Here is a 14,437-nt window from a genome sequence, read left to right as displayed (position 1 = left end):
GACAGGCTGCTCTGGGATTGTTATATAGGCGAACAGTTTCATAATCATGTTTAAACTTATTTATTTGAGACAACTTCTCAGATAATAATAAAGAAGGCCTAGTTTCACAGACAGGGCTTAGATTAAGCCAGGATTAGGCCTTAGATCAACTGGGGCATTTAAATAGCTTTCTAAACGTGCTTTAGAAAAAAAAACACCAATGGCAGTGACATATTTTAAGATATCAGAGCAAGCGCTTTCAGTTAAGACAACAACTTGCATTTTAGTTTGTGACTAGGCTATAAAACCAGGGGAAATCTTAAAATTCTAGTAGGTACCATACCAAACTCACTCAAGAAGACTTGTGCTTTGTTGTGTATTTACCCAGAAATCCTCGCCACCGGAAGTGGTTTTTTAACGTGTAGCGGAAGTCATATCACAAACGGCTGCGGAGTTCAGTCTTGAAAATAAAGTGTCTTATTTCACGATTTGAAAATAACCGGTGAAAGGTGAGTGCATTTTAAGTTAAAATATGTAATATAAGACTGGTTTTTACTTTTAAGTTGATTAATTACATCGAGGCTGCGGTGGTGACTAAGTTAGTGTAAGTTAAGTGCCTTATTGCTTCTGCATGGATGCTAACTGGCTAACGTTAGCCACACCAAGAAAAAACACTCAGACTCGTTGTTTTTAATGAACAATTCGATTTTTGTGCGTTCTGGTCACTAACTTGAATAATTACATTCATAGTTAGTGCACAGTCGCCTGGCATTTCTATCGTGAGTAACGTTAAGTTTGTTTACATTAGAGGCAGAAGGGCTGTGGAGACTTAAGCGCGAGATTAATTTAGCTCTTTGTCACCAGGCAGGCAACCAAAAAAATGAAAGTTCGACTGCGACTGTAAACATTTACTGTGGGACATTGCGTTGAACGTGCCGGGATACGTTTTAAACCTTAATTTAGTGTAACTAAACCTAATTGGTGGCGTTTAATCGCTTGTAAATAAGTTATTTTATATCTGGATTTAAGTTACTGCATGGTAACGCAAACCGCCTAACTAACTGTAGGTCAATTTTTAACAAGTCAAAACAACTGCAACAACGCGGCAACATGAAATTCAATAACTGGATCTGGAGCGGAGAGCTGGCAACACCTCGGCTGTCTTGAATTTTACAACCCAGCAGGGTGTTGGGAATGTCCTGGGATACTGTTTCCCTGTCATAATTTTTATGACTTGGCCATTTTTTTCTATTCTGGTGTGTTGAGATGCGGCGATCTAAGCGGATGCGGTCTCCGGATGGCTGGATCGCGGAGTACAGCTGGGAGGAGAGGGTGGAGGTGCACAAGAGACCGAAGCGCAGCTCACCCAGCGGGGAACGAGACCGGCAGCCCGGGCGAACACATCACTATAAAACATACGAGAGGTAAGACTGTAAACATATGAATGAACTTACGTATTTTCATTTCCTTTCAGTTAGAATAGACTTTATTTGATAGATTTGTTGTTGACTCATCATGCATGTTTGCAGTGTCTTACAAGATGTAGCATTTTTTTGGATTCAGAGACAAACTTTCAGGGTTCAAGTGCTGTAATCAGGCCTGTCATAGGCTACTGATCTGTTCTTGCAATTCAGAGAATCCCGACCTCCTGTCATTACAGGACTGCCTATGGGACTTGTTACAACATTTATGCTGTGAGATGATGAACTTTTTACAAGTCAAAACATATACAATAACCAAGAAATATGGGAAGGTGATCTTCCCAAAGTTTCATATCACAATCTGAATCAATATTTTCCCAATTTTGAGATGTATTGTCAAGAAGATACAGACTGGAACAAGCCTATGCACTTATCTATAAAACACAGTATTGCATTAAACAATCAGTTGTCAAAATGGCAAGTAAGCCCTCTTTTAAACTGTAAAACACTGCATAGTCTTCACTGTATGAATGAAAAATGTACGATACTTATTAAAACTACTAAAGTTATTCTGTCAAGAGAAGTGAGTGATTTTCTTTGTCTTTTGTTCAACATTAATGTCACCGACAGGAGGTATTTGCTTTAGGCTTTAAGACCGAATGCATTGATCTAATATAAATTACACACAACTGTTTATTCACTGAAGACATAACTGACTGTCTTGTCTTCATATAAATACTGGAAATAATGTAAGTGTATTTTTACATAATTTTGTGTATATTTGACCATTTGGGTGACCATTATTTCCCTCTTGTACTTTGCTTGTCTGTGTTCTGCTACGTCTCGCAGCGCACACAAAGCGTATGGGGGGGGATCAGTCTCTTTTTACAGTTTAAAGCATTTTTAATAACTCTTTTTAAAATAAAGCAAGTCCTGCAGTAGACTGCATTTTACGACAGTTTTGCTGATTTAGATGTTATGTTTTTAAGGAGAGGCAAAAGGACACCACTTTAAAGGGAAGAAACTGCATGCGGCACAATGATAATTTTATCTTGATTATCCCGTTTTCATAATTGTAGGAAGCCAAAATCGTTTTTATTATACCGTAGGAAGTTAAACACCAAAGTTAATTAGCTTTCTTTTGACGCACCCAGGCAATTTGAAGTGCAAACTGAGAGCTTGTAAAAGCTTGTTAACTCCAGGAATGAAAACTATATTATCACCACACCAGTGACACATTCTGTAACGTTCTTTAAATGTTATGTCATCCAACTCTTTAACGTTGGCATGATATACATGTAAAAATGCATGTTATATGCTATCTTACTGTGAACGAATGTGTTTGTTAAATTCTTCAAAATGTCATAACTGGATCTTCTGGTGAAAATGACCCCTCTCTGTGATGTATCCTGGACTAAAGCTTAAACCATGATACCACTGCAAGTTTGTGTTTATCTGTAGTAAAATCCAGTCAACAACTAATGCATTGAACCAAGTGCCTGCATTACATAGGCTATATATATATATTGGTAAGCCCTTTCACTCACATATACATCAAAATAAATCACTCATATTTCTAACTTATTTTTCTAATGCTGAAAATAACGCAGAGTACATCAGATATTCAGGATGTTATTGTCTGGTAAAGAGATATTCACCCAAAAAATGACTACCGCTGTCTTTGATGGTTGTTCTAGCTGAAGCTCAAACATGCTGCATAACACAAGAATGAACCTCATTGGTTCTCGCATATCAAGCATGCCAAGATTATGCTCGAGTTTATGGGTCTTAAAGGTTTGAAACAACATTAGGGTGAGCAATTAATGACAGAATTAAAATTTTTAGGTGAACTAACTCTCTAAAATTTTTACTGGTCGGGAAGGCTTCAACTTGTCGCAGAACATTCTGCTACTCTACTAGAGGCTGACAGCTGTGACTTGGATCGCAAGTTGTTTAAATCAAACACAACACTCAGGCATCCTCCTAACAGATTGACTGCTTCGACATTGACAGGTTAAAGCATCGCTTTCACTCATAACTGCTCTCTCAGAGTTGGTTTCCGTGGCTCTTGCTAAGTATAGCTTGTTCTTGAACTCCACTCTTTCTAGAAGACACTTGATGCTTTCAGCACCCAGCAGATCACGATTCAGCACTCCTTATCCCCTGCTGAAAGGATTTGATAAATTGCAGCAAAGTGAAAGCCACTTATAAATTCAGCTGTCAGTATCTCATTGTCATTCGCCGTAGAGCTGTGGCGTCTTCCTCACCGATGTTTGTTTTTGTTAGGTGTCACATTAGCTCCAAGAGGCTGGAGTGCCGAGAGCGCAGGGCCAGAGAGGCCAGTCCGGAGCATGGCTGTTATAAGGCTCAGGTTGACCCGATCAGCGAGATGGAGAGGGAGAAAGACGGCAAGCACTACAGCCAGTCATCCGCGCGCAGCGGGCGCAGTCGGCGCAGCAGCAGAGAGCACCAGCGTTCACGCCACCCCAGTCCCTCCTCAAACTCGGTAAACCGTTTGTCATTATCTGTGCTTAGCTGATGCATTTGTTAATGTTTCTAAAATCCAGATTTACCATAGTAACCATGATCCGCTGTATACTTGCAGTAAGGGGGTCAAGGAATCAGTTGATTTTCACTTGATCTACACTCATTGGTTGCAGAAATGGCTATTTGTTGATTGGTTGAGGGTCATAAACAGAATTAGCTGCACTTCAAAGAAAGTTGTTTCTTGTCTGAAAATGTGTTGCCATGTCTTTCTTCTGTAACACACACTATGGTGGCCCTGTGCCGTTGTTGGCGATGAATTTGAATTTGCTGCTGCCGCCGTGGCCTGGCGTGGGGGTCCGAATCACTCCCTCCCCTTCATCCAACCCCCCCTCGCTGAATGAATGAATGATGCGTTCGGGCCTGATTCTGACTGGTGTTTGATGATGATGATGATGTACCCCAGAGAAGTCATCGCAGGAAAAGAACCAAGAGTATTGAGGATGATGAGGAGGGTCACCTGGTCTATCACAATGGAGACATGCTAAGAGCAAGATGTATAGAACACAAACCTTTCTCTATATAACTGTCTGTTCTGTTGTCTATTAGTGGGTCAATTCAGCCTACACTTGGGGGTTATAAGGGGACCTTCTAATATTAACCACTTAGAATGTAATCTATCATCTGTGAAACTTTATTTTGGCACAGACTTTTATACTTTAGAATTTGATTTAATGAGTTTGTTAAAGGGTTAGTTCACCCAAATTAAGATTCTGTCATTAATTACTTACCCTCATGTTCCAAACTTGTAAGACTTTCGTTCATCTTAGGAACACAAACGAAGATCTTTTTGATGAAATCTGAGAGCATTTCGTCCCTCCGTTGACCGCTTCGCAACTACAACTTTGACACCTCAAAAATTCATAAAGAGATCGTAAAACGAGTCCATATGAATTGAGAGGTTTAGAGACTGACTTTGTGTTCCAAAGATGAATGAAAGTCTTACGGGTTTGGAACGACGACAGGCTAATTAATGATAGAATTTTCACTTTAAGAATCTGTTAGTATTATAAAATCTATGCTTTTGTATGTAGCATCCTCCAGTCACAAAGCTTTACTTATGATTGCTTCTTTACCCTGTTTATAGATGAGATTGTAGGGACTCTGGGCGAAGGAGCCTTTGGAAAAGTGGTGCAGTGCCTCGATCACTCAAAGTAAGCCAGATTCTGTGACGACTTTGTCATACATATTTTTTATTTGAACATTTGCACCAAAATAATGCACCAAAATAATGTCAAGTATATGAATACTTATATAAAATATCTTGAATGCACACGCTTACCAGAGTCTTTTTTATAATAATATCTGTGTACACATGCACAATTTTAAAAAGGTGTTTATTTACGTCTTCCGTTCGATTTAATCGAATTTGTAATAAAATCATTTTTTTTGGAACTATTTTTGCTGCTGAAAAAACAAATCAGTCAATATTGGGTCTAAAATGTAAGTGATGTTAATATTAACTACTTTTTAATTGAACCGTCAAATCAGCGTGACATTTTCAATCGTGATCATATTAAGGAAAACAGCACTCATGGTTGTGTTATGTTGCTTAACTGTTTCATATGCTTGTATAAATATAAAGAATTTTTACCGCAGTGCTGAATCTTTGTGTGTGATGCACTCATTTTTTTCGATTTCTCTTCAAGGCTGTGTGAGGCGAGCCTCAACAGCGCAACCTTGTTCCTGTCAGTACATATATATTAATATCTACCATCAATCGACACAAACTTCTTTGGATTCTGCAAAAGACGTAAGCTCATTATTTAAAGACGTTGTTCATAATATGATAATTATTATTATGACGACAGGCATATGCAGTTTCACTTATGCAAAGATTTGGTGCAGCAAATATCGTCCGTAAAGCCGGCTTCCAAAAAATGATTCAGACATGTTTGCGTGTATAGCCTAGTTTCAAAATCATCATTAAAATCAAAATTGTGATATTTTTGTCCATATCACAGCTCTACTTCTGACATGTAAATCAGCTTTCCTTTTAGGTATGTCATTGAGACAAAATTTTGAATTATACTCATGGTGGCTTTCTCCAGCTCTGAATGTTTAGGCCGGGGATCTATGTACGCGTGGAAGTTTGTTCGAAATGCACATTTAAACATAATGCAAAGCATAGGCTTTATATAAATAGAACAATCAGATTGAGTAATTCATATTAGCAAAAATGCAATGTGCTTTTGTTTGCAGAGGTGGTGCACGAGTGGCGTTGAAGATCATCAAAAACATTGAGCGCTACCGTGAGGCAGCATTGTCAGAAGTTGATGTGCTTGAGCGGATAAATTCGCTTGATGGTGAAAAAAGATTGTGAGTATTTGACTTTAAGGTAGAACCCCTTCTGAAAACGTTTGTCTTTTTCCACTGTAATAACGTACCTCTTTGTTTTTGCAGTGCTTGTGTCCGGATGCTAGACTGGTTCGATCACCACGGCCACGTCTGCATAGTGTTTGAGCTGCTGGGACTGAGCACATATGACTTCTTGAAGGATAATGGATTCATGCCCTTCTCACTGAACCAGATCAGACTCATGGCAGATCAGATCTTTAGAGCCGTGCTCTGTGAGTGTACATGTATGCATCACTGATACATATCCTTGTTAAGCACCATTTCATAATAGTGATAAATGGCTTTATTATTCCCCTTTTTCCATCAGTTCTGCATCGTAATAAGTTGACGCACACTGACCTTAAACCTGAAAACATTCTCTTTGTGGACTCCAACTATGACATTAAATATAACTTCAAGATGGTGAGTACATTATGAAATTTCAGTACAGATAAAAAGTTTGGGATCAGTAAGATTTGTATCTGTTTTTGAAAGAAATGAATACCCTCATTCAGCAAGGATCTATTAAATTCAAGAAAAGTGTCAGTAAAAGCATTTAAAATGTTGCAAAAGATTTCCATTTAAAATAAATGCTGGTCTTTTGTTATTATAGTAGGTTATTGTTATTAACATATTTGATCAAATAAATGCAGTTTTAGGGGGTGTTTAGGAGGCTTCTTCAAAAACATTACAAATTTATTCCAACCCTGAACTTTTGCACACTAGTGTTATGTCTGTTAGAAGATAAGTGTTGATTTATAATGAGAAGGGGATGCTGACCGACCGTAATGTTCATTATGTTACAGAAGCGAGAGGAGAAGACCTTGAAGAGGCTGGATGTGAAAGTGGTGGACTTTGGCAATGCTACCTATGACCATGAGCATCACACCTCTCTGGTGTCAACTCGCCACTACAGAGCTCCGGAAGTTATTTTGGGTGAACTATTTGTACTGTTCTATCCACCAGTTTAAGCTTAGTTCAAGACTAAAATGCATGTTTGAGCTGTTTTAACTGAATGCGACTTGCACTGGCATATTTTAAAATGTGTCAGTGTCATTGTTTTGTCTCAAGATGCACACCATGAAGGTGTTTTTTCTAAGTCACAATTATAAAACCTTCTTTGATGTCCTAATGTTGATCTCTGCTGGCAGAACTGGGCTGGAACCAGGCGTGCGACGTGTGGAGTTTGGGCTGCATCCTGATTGAATTTTATCTGGGATTAACGTTATTTCAGGTATGACACAAACGTTTTTACCAAATGCCTCGTAGCGTGATTTTAAATGCAGCGTACTTATAGGACCTTGCTCTTTTCAGACTCATGACAGTAAAGAGCATCTAGCCATGATGGAGAAGGTTCTAGGCCCCATACCTACACACCTACTCCAGAAAACCAGGTGCAGTATTGTAACATGAGACTACCTTGCATTGCTTGATTCTTATTGCAAGTTTATCATTTATGATTTATGCTATCTCTTTGACTCCTGCATGGTCAGGAAGCGGCGTTATGTGCATCATGACAAACTGGACTGGGACGAGCACAGCTCAGCAGGGAGATACGTGAGGAAACACTGTAAACCTCTAAAGGTAAAGATCGCTGGAAACTGACCTCAGATCCCAAATCTTAATTGTATCATGCTAGGGCTGCCCTATAATAGTAGAGTAGATGAGGCTTAGTCTATCAGAAAGTGGCGAAGTCATTCATTCTGTGAGGGACACATTGTTATAGGCCCCCTGAAATCAAAATTTAAGTTTTTTTTAGATTTTAGTATGAATATGTTAGCCTTAAGGTTATGAATAAGCTGGTGTGTTCCAAAACAATGACAAAATTTGCATTTAGGAGATATAAGCATTCAAAACTTTTGAGCTCACTTCAGCTAAAATAGATCACAGATTTTTTTATGACATCACAGCAGACTTCGGTTTCTCGTCACATCTTCTGTCCAATCAAATGCTCTCCAGAATCTATAGTGTCCTGCCTCCTGTGAAACATGTTAATTTGAAACATGTTAGTAGTAGCAACTTTACATAAGCTAATAATGACTTCTTTTTTAAATTCTGTATTTTGTATAATAAATATATTGCCTCCGAGTTGTTTTTGATCGTTTGGTTCTATATATGAACACAAGTACAAAATGTTAGAGGTTTTTGGATCGAAAATGCTGTATGTTTTTCTCTGAATTGATGGTATTTAATGTTTGCTCCATTCGCAGCAATATATGTCCTCTAAAACCACGGACCATGAGCTGCTTTTTGACCTGCTGCAGAAGATGATGGAGTACGATTCATCCAAAAGAATCACCCTGGATCAGGCCATCGGACATCCCTTTTTCAACCCGTTAAGAAAAGAGAGAAAGTGACTCGAAGGCGACATTGAGTGAACATTACTGCTCCCAGGGAGACCGCTGCTGACTGTATCAGTCTGCTTTAAGACTGCCTGCTTCATTACCTCTGTCTGTATTTATTGTCAGTTTGAACATAGGGGCCAAATTCCTCTGTACTTTTGACACAATAAACTTGAATGATTTGAATGCATGCCATTTTTGTCTATTTAGTCGTTCTTATTGATGATAGTGGACTAACCTTCAAAGCAATTACAGTGTATTGGAGTGCATTAGGCGTTTTTATTATTAAAATTCATCCATCATTGGGAAACTTGAAAACGGACCGGTAATATAATGTCTCTCCTGCAGATGGCGCCATAAGCTTCTTCTAGTTCTGCTGTCTTTCTATTTAGTTGGACAGCATATGGACATCATATGGGGAAAATCTTGAGATTTCACAATCTGTAAAGCAAATTATCTTGGCTGGAACTCTGATATGTGTTCTTTATTACAGACGGATAAAAACAATACATTGTGCAATAAACCACTACTAATTTGACATTTACAGGTACGCACAAAGTTTTGGACTACGCATCATAAATACATTTCATCTTTATCGGCAGTTTCCTTTAGAAGTTTGTTTTGCACAAGCCAAATTGTATTTTGTCCATAGTGCGATAACATCTTTTGGACCTCTAGTGGTTGTAGCATGAACTTACAAGTTACTTGAGGAAGAACATTAGTGCTTACTTGAGTTTTAATGACATCACAAACAAATAAATAACAGAAAAGAGTATGAAAGAGAAAGATGGATACGTAGGCTATCCGAAAAAAACATCTCCGTCAACTATTTGGTTATACATCTCCCCTATTGGAGGATGACGGTGTAAATATAAAGAAAATTGTTGTCAGAACTTTTTTTCTTTATTTAAGGACACGACGTATAAAGACTAACGATTTTTTACTTGCTCATTAATAAAAAAGGAACAGTCCAAAAATAAATTAATAAAATTAGAATAGTCTATTTCAATTCCATGGTGACTTGTTTTTAAACATAGTTTCTGTTTATATTTGTGTGGTGTTGTATAAAGTGATAAATATTTATAGTTCTTAATATACGTCATCAACGCGCAGCCTGACTTGTAGCCTAATCTGTCTCTAGTTTTCGGAAAAGTTTGGAAACGGTTGAATCATATACATAGTAGCTAAAAGAATAGAAAGCATACACCCAAAACCCACCGTCAATCTTTTGTTTTGACTTTTGACCTTTGGGGTGGGGAGGGGATAAGACACTTGCGCGCACACAGAGTTTGCACAACTGTCGTTTACATTGAATTTGTTTACGGTAGTTGAGCAGCGAGAAAGGGGCTGACTAGTGAGAGACACTTCAGAGGGAAACAACTTAACCTGCGCTCGAGACACTGAGAGGCGCGCGACCATCAGCAGACTTTCAGTACGAGTACGCGCTCGCTTCAAGTGTGCGTCACATCGTCGCGTCTCCTGTCAGCCGCAGTTACGCTGAAGCCACAAACTCCACTTTACTGAAATAAAGATCTACTCGTGTTTCAAAAAAGGATTCAAGAACAAGGATTTGTCAGATCATCATAATGCCAAAAATGGTTTCACCTGGGGATTCAAAAGATGTGCCAAAGACGAACGGGAATGGACATCACACATCACAGATATTTCATTGCCTAACAACCCTCGTATGTTTTATGCTGTCGGCGTCTTCGGTGGCAGTTTGTCTGTTTATGAACGTCAAAACTTCGCATCTTGAGCGTAAAGTTGAGCTTCTGGAGATGGAGAGACTGTCTGTGATTCAACCTGTGCACGCGACACTAGATGCGCACGCGACTCTTTGGGATGCCATTGAGAAACTTGTGCAAGAGGTGAGTGAGGGGATTATTTTTTTTTTTCATTTCTCGGCTACTTTTATGAACATTGAATGAAAATAAGGCAATTTATCTGGCTTTCAATTTGGTTTTATGGTCTTACACATGTATCATGTGACTAACATGCTTCAAAGTGAAATTAAGTAGAGAATAGCTGTTCATACTATAAACTTCCATAATTTTAGATTTTTCTCAGGTGTTTCCCCCATATTAATTACGCGTTGATTTGTGTTCTAAGATCAAATAAAATCTGTAAATTTAAACAAAACATTATCTATAGCTACACACTGTAAAAAAAAATATTGTTGTTTTTACTTAGCCAGTAAGTAACCTGATTGCCTTTATTTTATGTTCATAGAAATTGAGTTTGGTTTTGTCAACACAAACTCAAAATATTATATTAATCTGAACCACTCATGATCTTATCTCATAATTTAATAATTTTTACATTGTACTTTTTCTGTTTTTATATGGATTTTTATTCAGTGTTATGTTAAATTACTAATTTGTATGTATATCATATACATCTGTTTTCACAGAGACTCAAAGAGGGGGTGTCGAAAATCCGTACAGTTCGAGAAGCAGCGCAAGAGTGCTCTTGTCCTCCAGGTTTGTTTATTTTCTTTCTCTAAAACGACTGAACCATCTTAACACCATTTTTTCTCTCAAAATCTATTATATATAATTGGTTTAATAAATGATGCAGCAGGTGACTTCCTTCTAGCATGTTGTTAAGAGCGTTCAGCTCAATAGGGACTTGTCTTACATCTTCATCCAACCAAAACATTTAGTATATTTCTGTATTTAGTGGGTATTTTGAAAGAATTGTTTCAATCAAGCTCTTGGACTGATAGAATTAATCCCTGTTGCATCTCACCATTGCAATCTACACTGTTAAAATGTCAAACTTAAGTTTAATTGCTGTGGTAAAGTCAAATGGTGCCAAAGTTGCAAGTTCAAACTCTGAAAATTCATATAATTGAGACGGAGTAACAGACATTAAATAGATGGATGCATGCAGAGATGATGTAATGATGAAAACAATTTTTCTACAGCGTGGATAAGTGACAGTGTATTGACTTTTCGGTGTGACCACAGGCAGAACCACAGCTTATATACTTCATGCTGAATTAAATAACTCGCATGTGGAAGTTATAAAGATGAGAGTGGCGCTCCTCTCCACAGAGGCCAGTGGATGCCACAGATTTATTGTGTAAGCTCAGCTACGAGACATTAAAATTCATTACCAGTTATCGGTGTAAAGTAGGGGATAGACAGGGGATACTTAACCTTGCATGCATTTGTTGCTCAGTTTTCATGTTTTAGTCATTGGAAATTTGACTGTTGCCTGAAAGAAAATGACAGGTTTACACCAGCCCTGTTAAAGATACGGTCGCTCCCACGGCATTGTGGAATAATGGATTGAGAAATTTACTAGCCTATGAAGATTGCCTACTAAAAGAGGGCCTCCCATATAGGCTACCCTCTGATGTTGTTGCTAAAATGTGGGTGTAATTCAACTTCGGACACTACAGTTTTATTTAAGCTCAACTCAACTTTAAAGCTCTTTTTTTCCCCACTGTATTCTTTTCCCAAGGACTGTTTTCATATCTATTCATATAACCTTATCATGCACTCTGTTCTCTTGCCATGCTTAACTTTGCCATGAGCAAAGGGCATATTAGAAAGTCAGTTTATCCCTGATATTGAAATATCAAAGAGCACAAATGCCTTCAGAATAGAAGGAAGAACAAGAAAGATATCAAAAGTCGTCTTGTAAGATCAGTGAACACTGATAACTTTGATATCTTCAATTGTCTGTAAGAGATTTGTTTTAGTTTCTATGTACAGTGTTGGGGAAAGTTAATTTTACAAGCAGTGTGTTATATTGCGTTACTCCCTAAAAAGTAACTAATTCTGCGTACCTTTTCTCACCTGGGCTGGGCTTGCGTGTTTGTTTTTTAATAACCCCTTTGACACAAAAAGTTAAATGAATAAGCCTCAGGCTAAAGGAAACGCAAATTCACGTCTGTACAATAGAGGGCGCCGCTCAAACAAACCTTTCAAACAAATGCAGAAGTTCCAACACTCTTTCTTTCAAAAAAAAAAAAAAAAGAAAAAAAAAAAGAAAAAAAAATGTGATGTTTATCTAAAGTCATTTTTGCTTATTAGTATACTCTTAGAAGAAAAGGTTATAGAACCGTAAAAGGTTCTATCAGCGCTACGTATTTGGAACCCCTGGCCTAAAAGGTTCTATACACTCTTAAAAAAAGGGTTCCTCTGGGTTCTATATAGAACCCTGGGGTTCCGTACTTGGCCAATAGAACCTTTTACCAAAAAAATGGTTCTATATAGAACCGTTTTGGAGTTCCATATATGAAGCGGGGGATGGAACCATTTCTGGTTCTAAATAGAACCATTTCTTCTAAGAGTGTATGGTTGAATTGGATCATCGAATGTCAATGAACGAAGACATTTGTTAATAAAATGAGATTAGGCTACATAAAGAATATCTGTATATTTAATTATTGCAGGTTTGCATAATATTGCATTTCAGAGTTATACAGTAACCATCATGTTCAGACAATGCCTCTGCACTTACTCATGATTTCACTCAACATGAGGACGGGAGAGATGTCAGTCCATAAATGGAAAAACAACTTGCTTAGCTCAGATTTTATTATTATTTTATTTTTTTTTGTGAATTTAAAAGCAATGCATTACTTTACAAGTTACTTGAAAAGTAAACGATTACATAATTTGTGTTACTTGTAATGCGCCACCCCCAACATTGCCGATGGCAGACAGATGTTTTAAGATATCTTTGGAGGAACAATCTCTCCATGTTCAGTTTTGTGTATATAACCCCTCCGGCTCCACTCGCACTGCTCTGAGCGGGATTCGAACCGCCATGGGAGGCCCAAAGCATCAGTCGCTAGTGTCAGCTCAGTGTCAGTCGCTAGTGTGCCTTTTAGTGAGCCAGAGGAGTGAGGTTTGCTCTTACTAGCTAGCCGCTGATACATGTAGATCCCAATAACATTATTCATCAAACACTTAATGCTTCTGTGATGTTCTGTTATGCGGTGCTTGCAAGGAAACCATTACAAGTGTCAAACCCAAGAGAGGTTCTGTTACTTTTCAAAGCAATCATTATCAGGCGTATGGTTTACACCAAGAGAAGTCCATATACTTGCACTAAAAGAGCTGCAACAAGAGACCAAAATCATAGTGGGCCATCACTATCAACGTGCCATTACCCACTCAGATCACCTTAGCCAATCCATAGCAATGTTCTGAAACAATCAGTACACCTGTGCATTGAGGTATTCAGCTTTGTACAGACAAACACCACTCACTTTTTCTTTGGTGTTCATGTAAAATATTTGGGTAACTCTTTACTTGAAGGGTTGTTCATAAGACTGACATGACAGACACCTTCTTAACCATGACATGACATTTGTCTTGAATATGAAGTAAGGTTTATTCCTGTTTATGACAACTGTTTTTAAGTGTCTTAATGACATTTTGAATGCAAATATGACATTCTTTAAGATTTCTTTATGACATCTTGATATAAACCATAACATCATAACCTGTCAGTGTCTTTGTCATGACAACTTGACATTAAATGAAGTTAAACTGTCATGTGGCTGTCATGAGGCCATTATAACTGTGTCATGAATATTTTTTGTTTGTTTATTATAAAAATATATAGTTTGTTCTTCACAATGACGGTTTAAATCACATTATGTAATGATATTAAAATAAAAATACTTATGTTTAATGTTTTGATTTGATTATGTACATCTTATAATTACCAGTTTACACCAAAAATAGTGGTAAATTCTATTAAATAAAATTCAGCCTTTTTTTATGATGCTGATGGGAGCTTTTATTGACTATTTGATGACATTTGTTTAATGTTATTTATGATCTCTATAAT

The 14,437-nt window shown here is 37.7% G+C and overlaps 2 protein-coding genes across 3 annotated transcripts in view; both read left to right on the top strand.

Annotated features, from left to right (window-relative positions):
- The first annotated feature begins 353 nt into the window (after positions 1-353).
- clk4b (CDC like kinase 4b) lies at positions 354-8,818 on the top strand. 2 transcript variants are annotated; one of them, XM_039693907.2, is made up of 13 exons: positions 354-488; positions 1,246-1,403; positions 3,687-3,906; positions 4,351-4,441; positions 5,032-5,098; positions 6,147-6,263; positions 6,348-6,514; positions 6,610-6,704; positions 7,088-7,217; positions 7,433-7,515; positions 7,596-7,675; positions 7,775-7,865; positions 8,492-8,818. In XM_039693907.2, the coding sequence occupies exons 2-13, from the start codon at positions 1,246-1,248 to the stop codon at positions 8,636-8,638; spliced, it is 1,446 nt and encodes a 481-aa protein (XP_039549841.2). In that variant the 5' UTR covers positions 354-488; the 3' UTR covers positions 8,639-8,818. The 2 variants fall into 2 exon arrangements, with proteins under 2 accessions (XP_039549841.2, XP_039549843.2); XM_039693909.2 differs by lacking the exons at positions 354-488; positions 1,246-1,403; positions 4,351-4,441 and having other exon boundaries at positions 3,761-3,906.
- A 1,222-nt stretch (positions 8,819-10,040) lies between these two features.
- The window catches only part of col23a1b (collagen type XXIII alpha 1 chain b), a 93,713-nt gene continuing 89,316 nt past the window's right edge, over positions 10,041-14,437 (top strand). Inside the window, exons 1-2 of the mRNA XM_089123593.1 lie at positions 10,041-10,491; positions 11,034-11,103. Of these exons, the coding sequence (XP_088979719.1) occupies positions 10,210-10,491; positions 11,034-11,103 (352 nt within the window). The 5' untranslated portion in view covers positions 10,041-10,209. The remainder of the gene's footprint in view (positions 10,492-11,033; positions 11,104-14,437) is intronic.

Source organism: Pimephales promelas, chromosome 19 (genome assembly GCF_988280905.1).
Source record: "Pimephales promelas chromosome 19, fPimPro1.hap1.1, whole genome shotgun sequence".
Lineage (NCBI taxonomy): Eukaryota > Metazoa > Chordata > Actinopteri > Cypriniformes > Leuciscidae > Pimephales > Pimephales promelas.
This window is presented reverse-complemented; position numbering and strand designations above follow the sequence as displayed.

Bases quoted from the DNA above. Each gene is read 5' to 3' on its own strand.
- clk4b (XM_039693907.2), top strand. From the start codon at position 1,246: ATGCGGCGATCTAAGCGGATGCGGTCTCCGGATGGCTGGATCGCGGAG. The intron at 5,099-6,146 runs GTAAGCCAGATT...TTTTGTTTGCAG, and splicing joins CAGTGCCTCGATCACTCAAA to AGGTGGTGCACGAGTGGCGT. The intron at 7,516-7,595 runs GTATGACACAAA...TGCTCTTTTCAG, and splicing joins TGGGATTAACGTTATTTCAG to ACTCATGACAGTAAAGAGCA.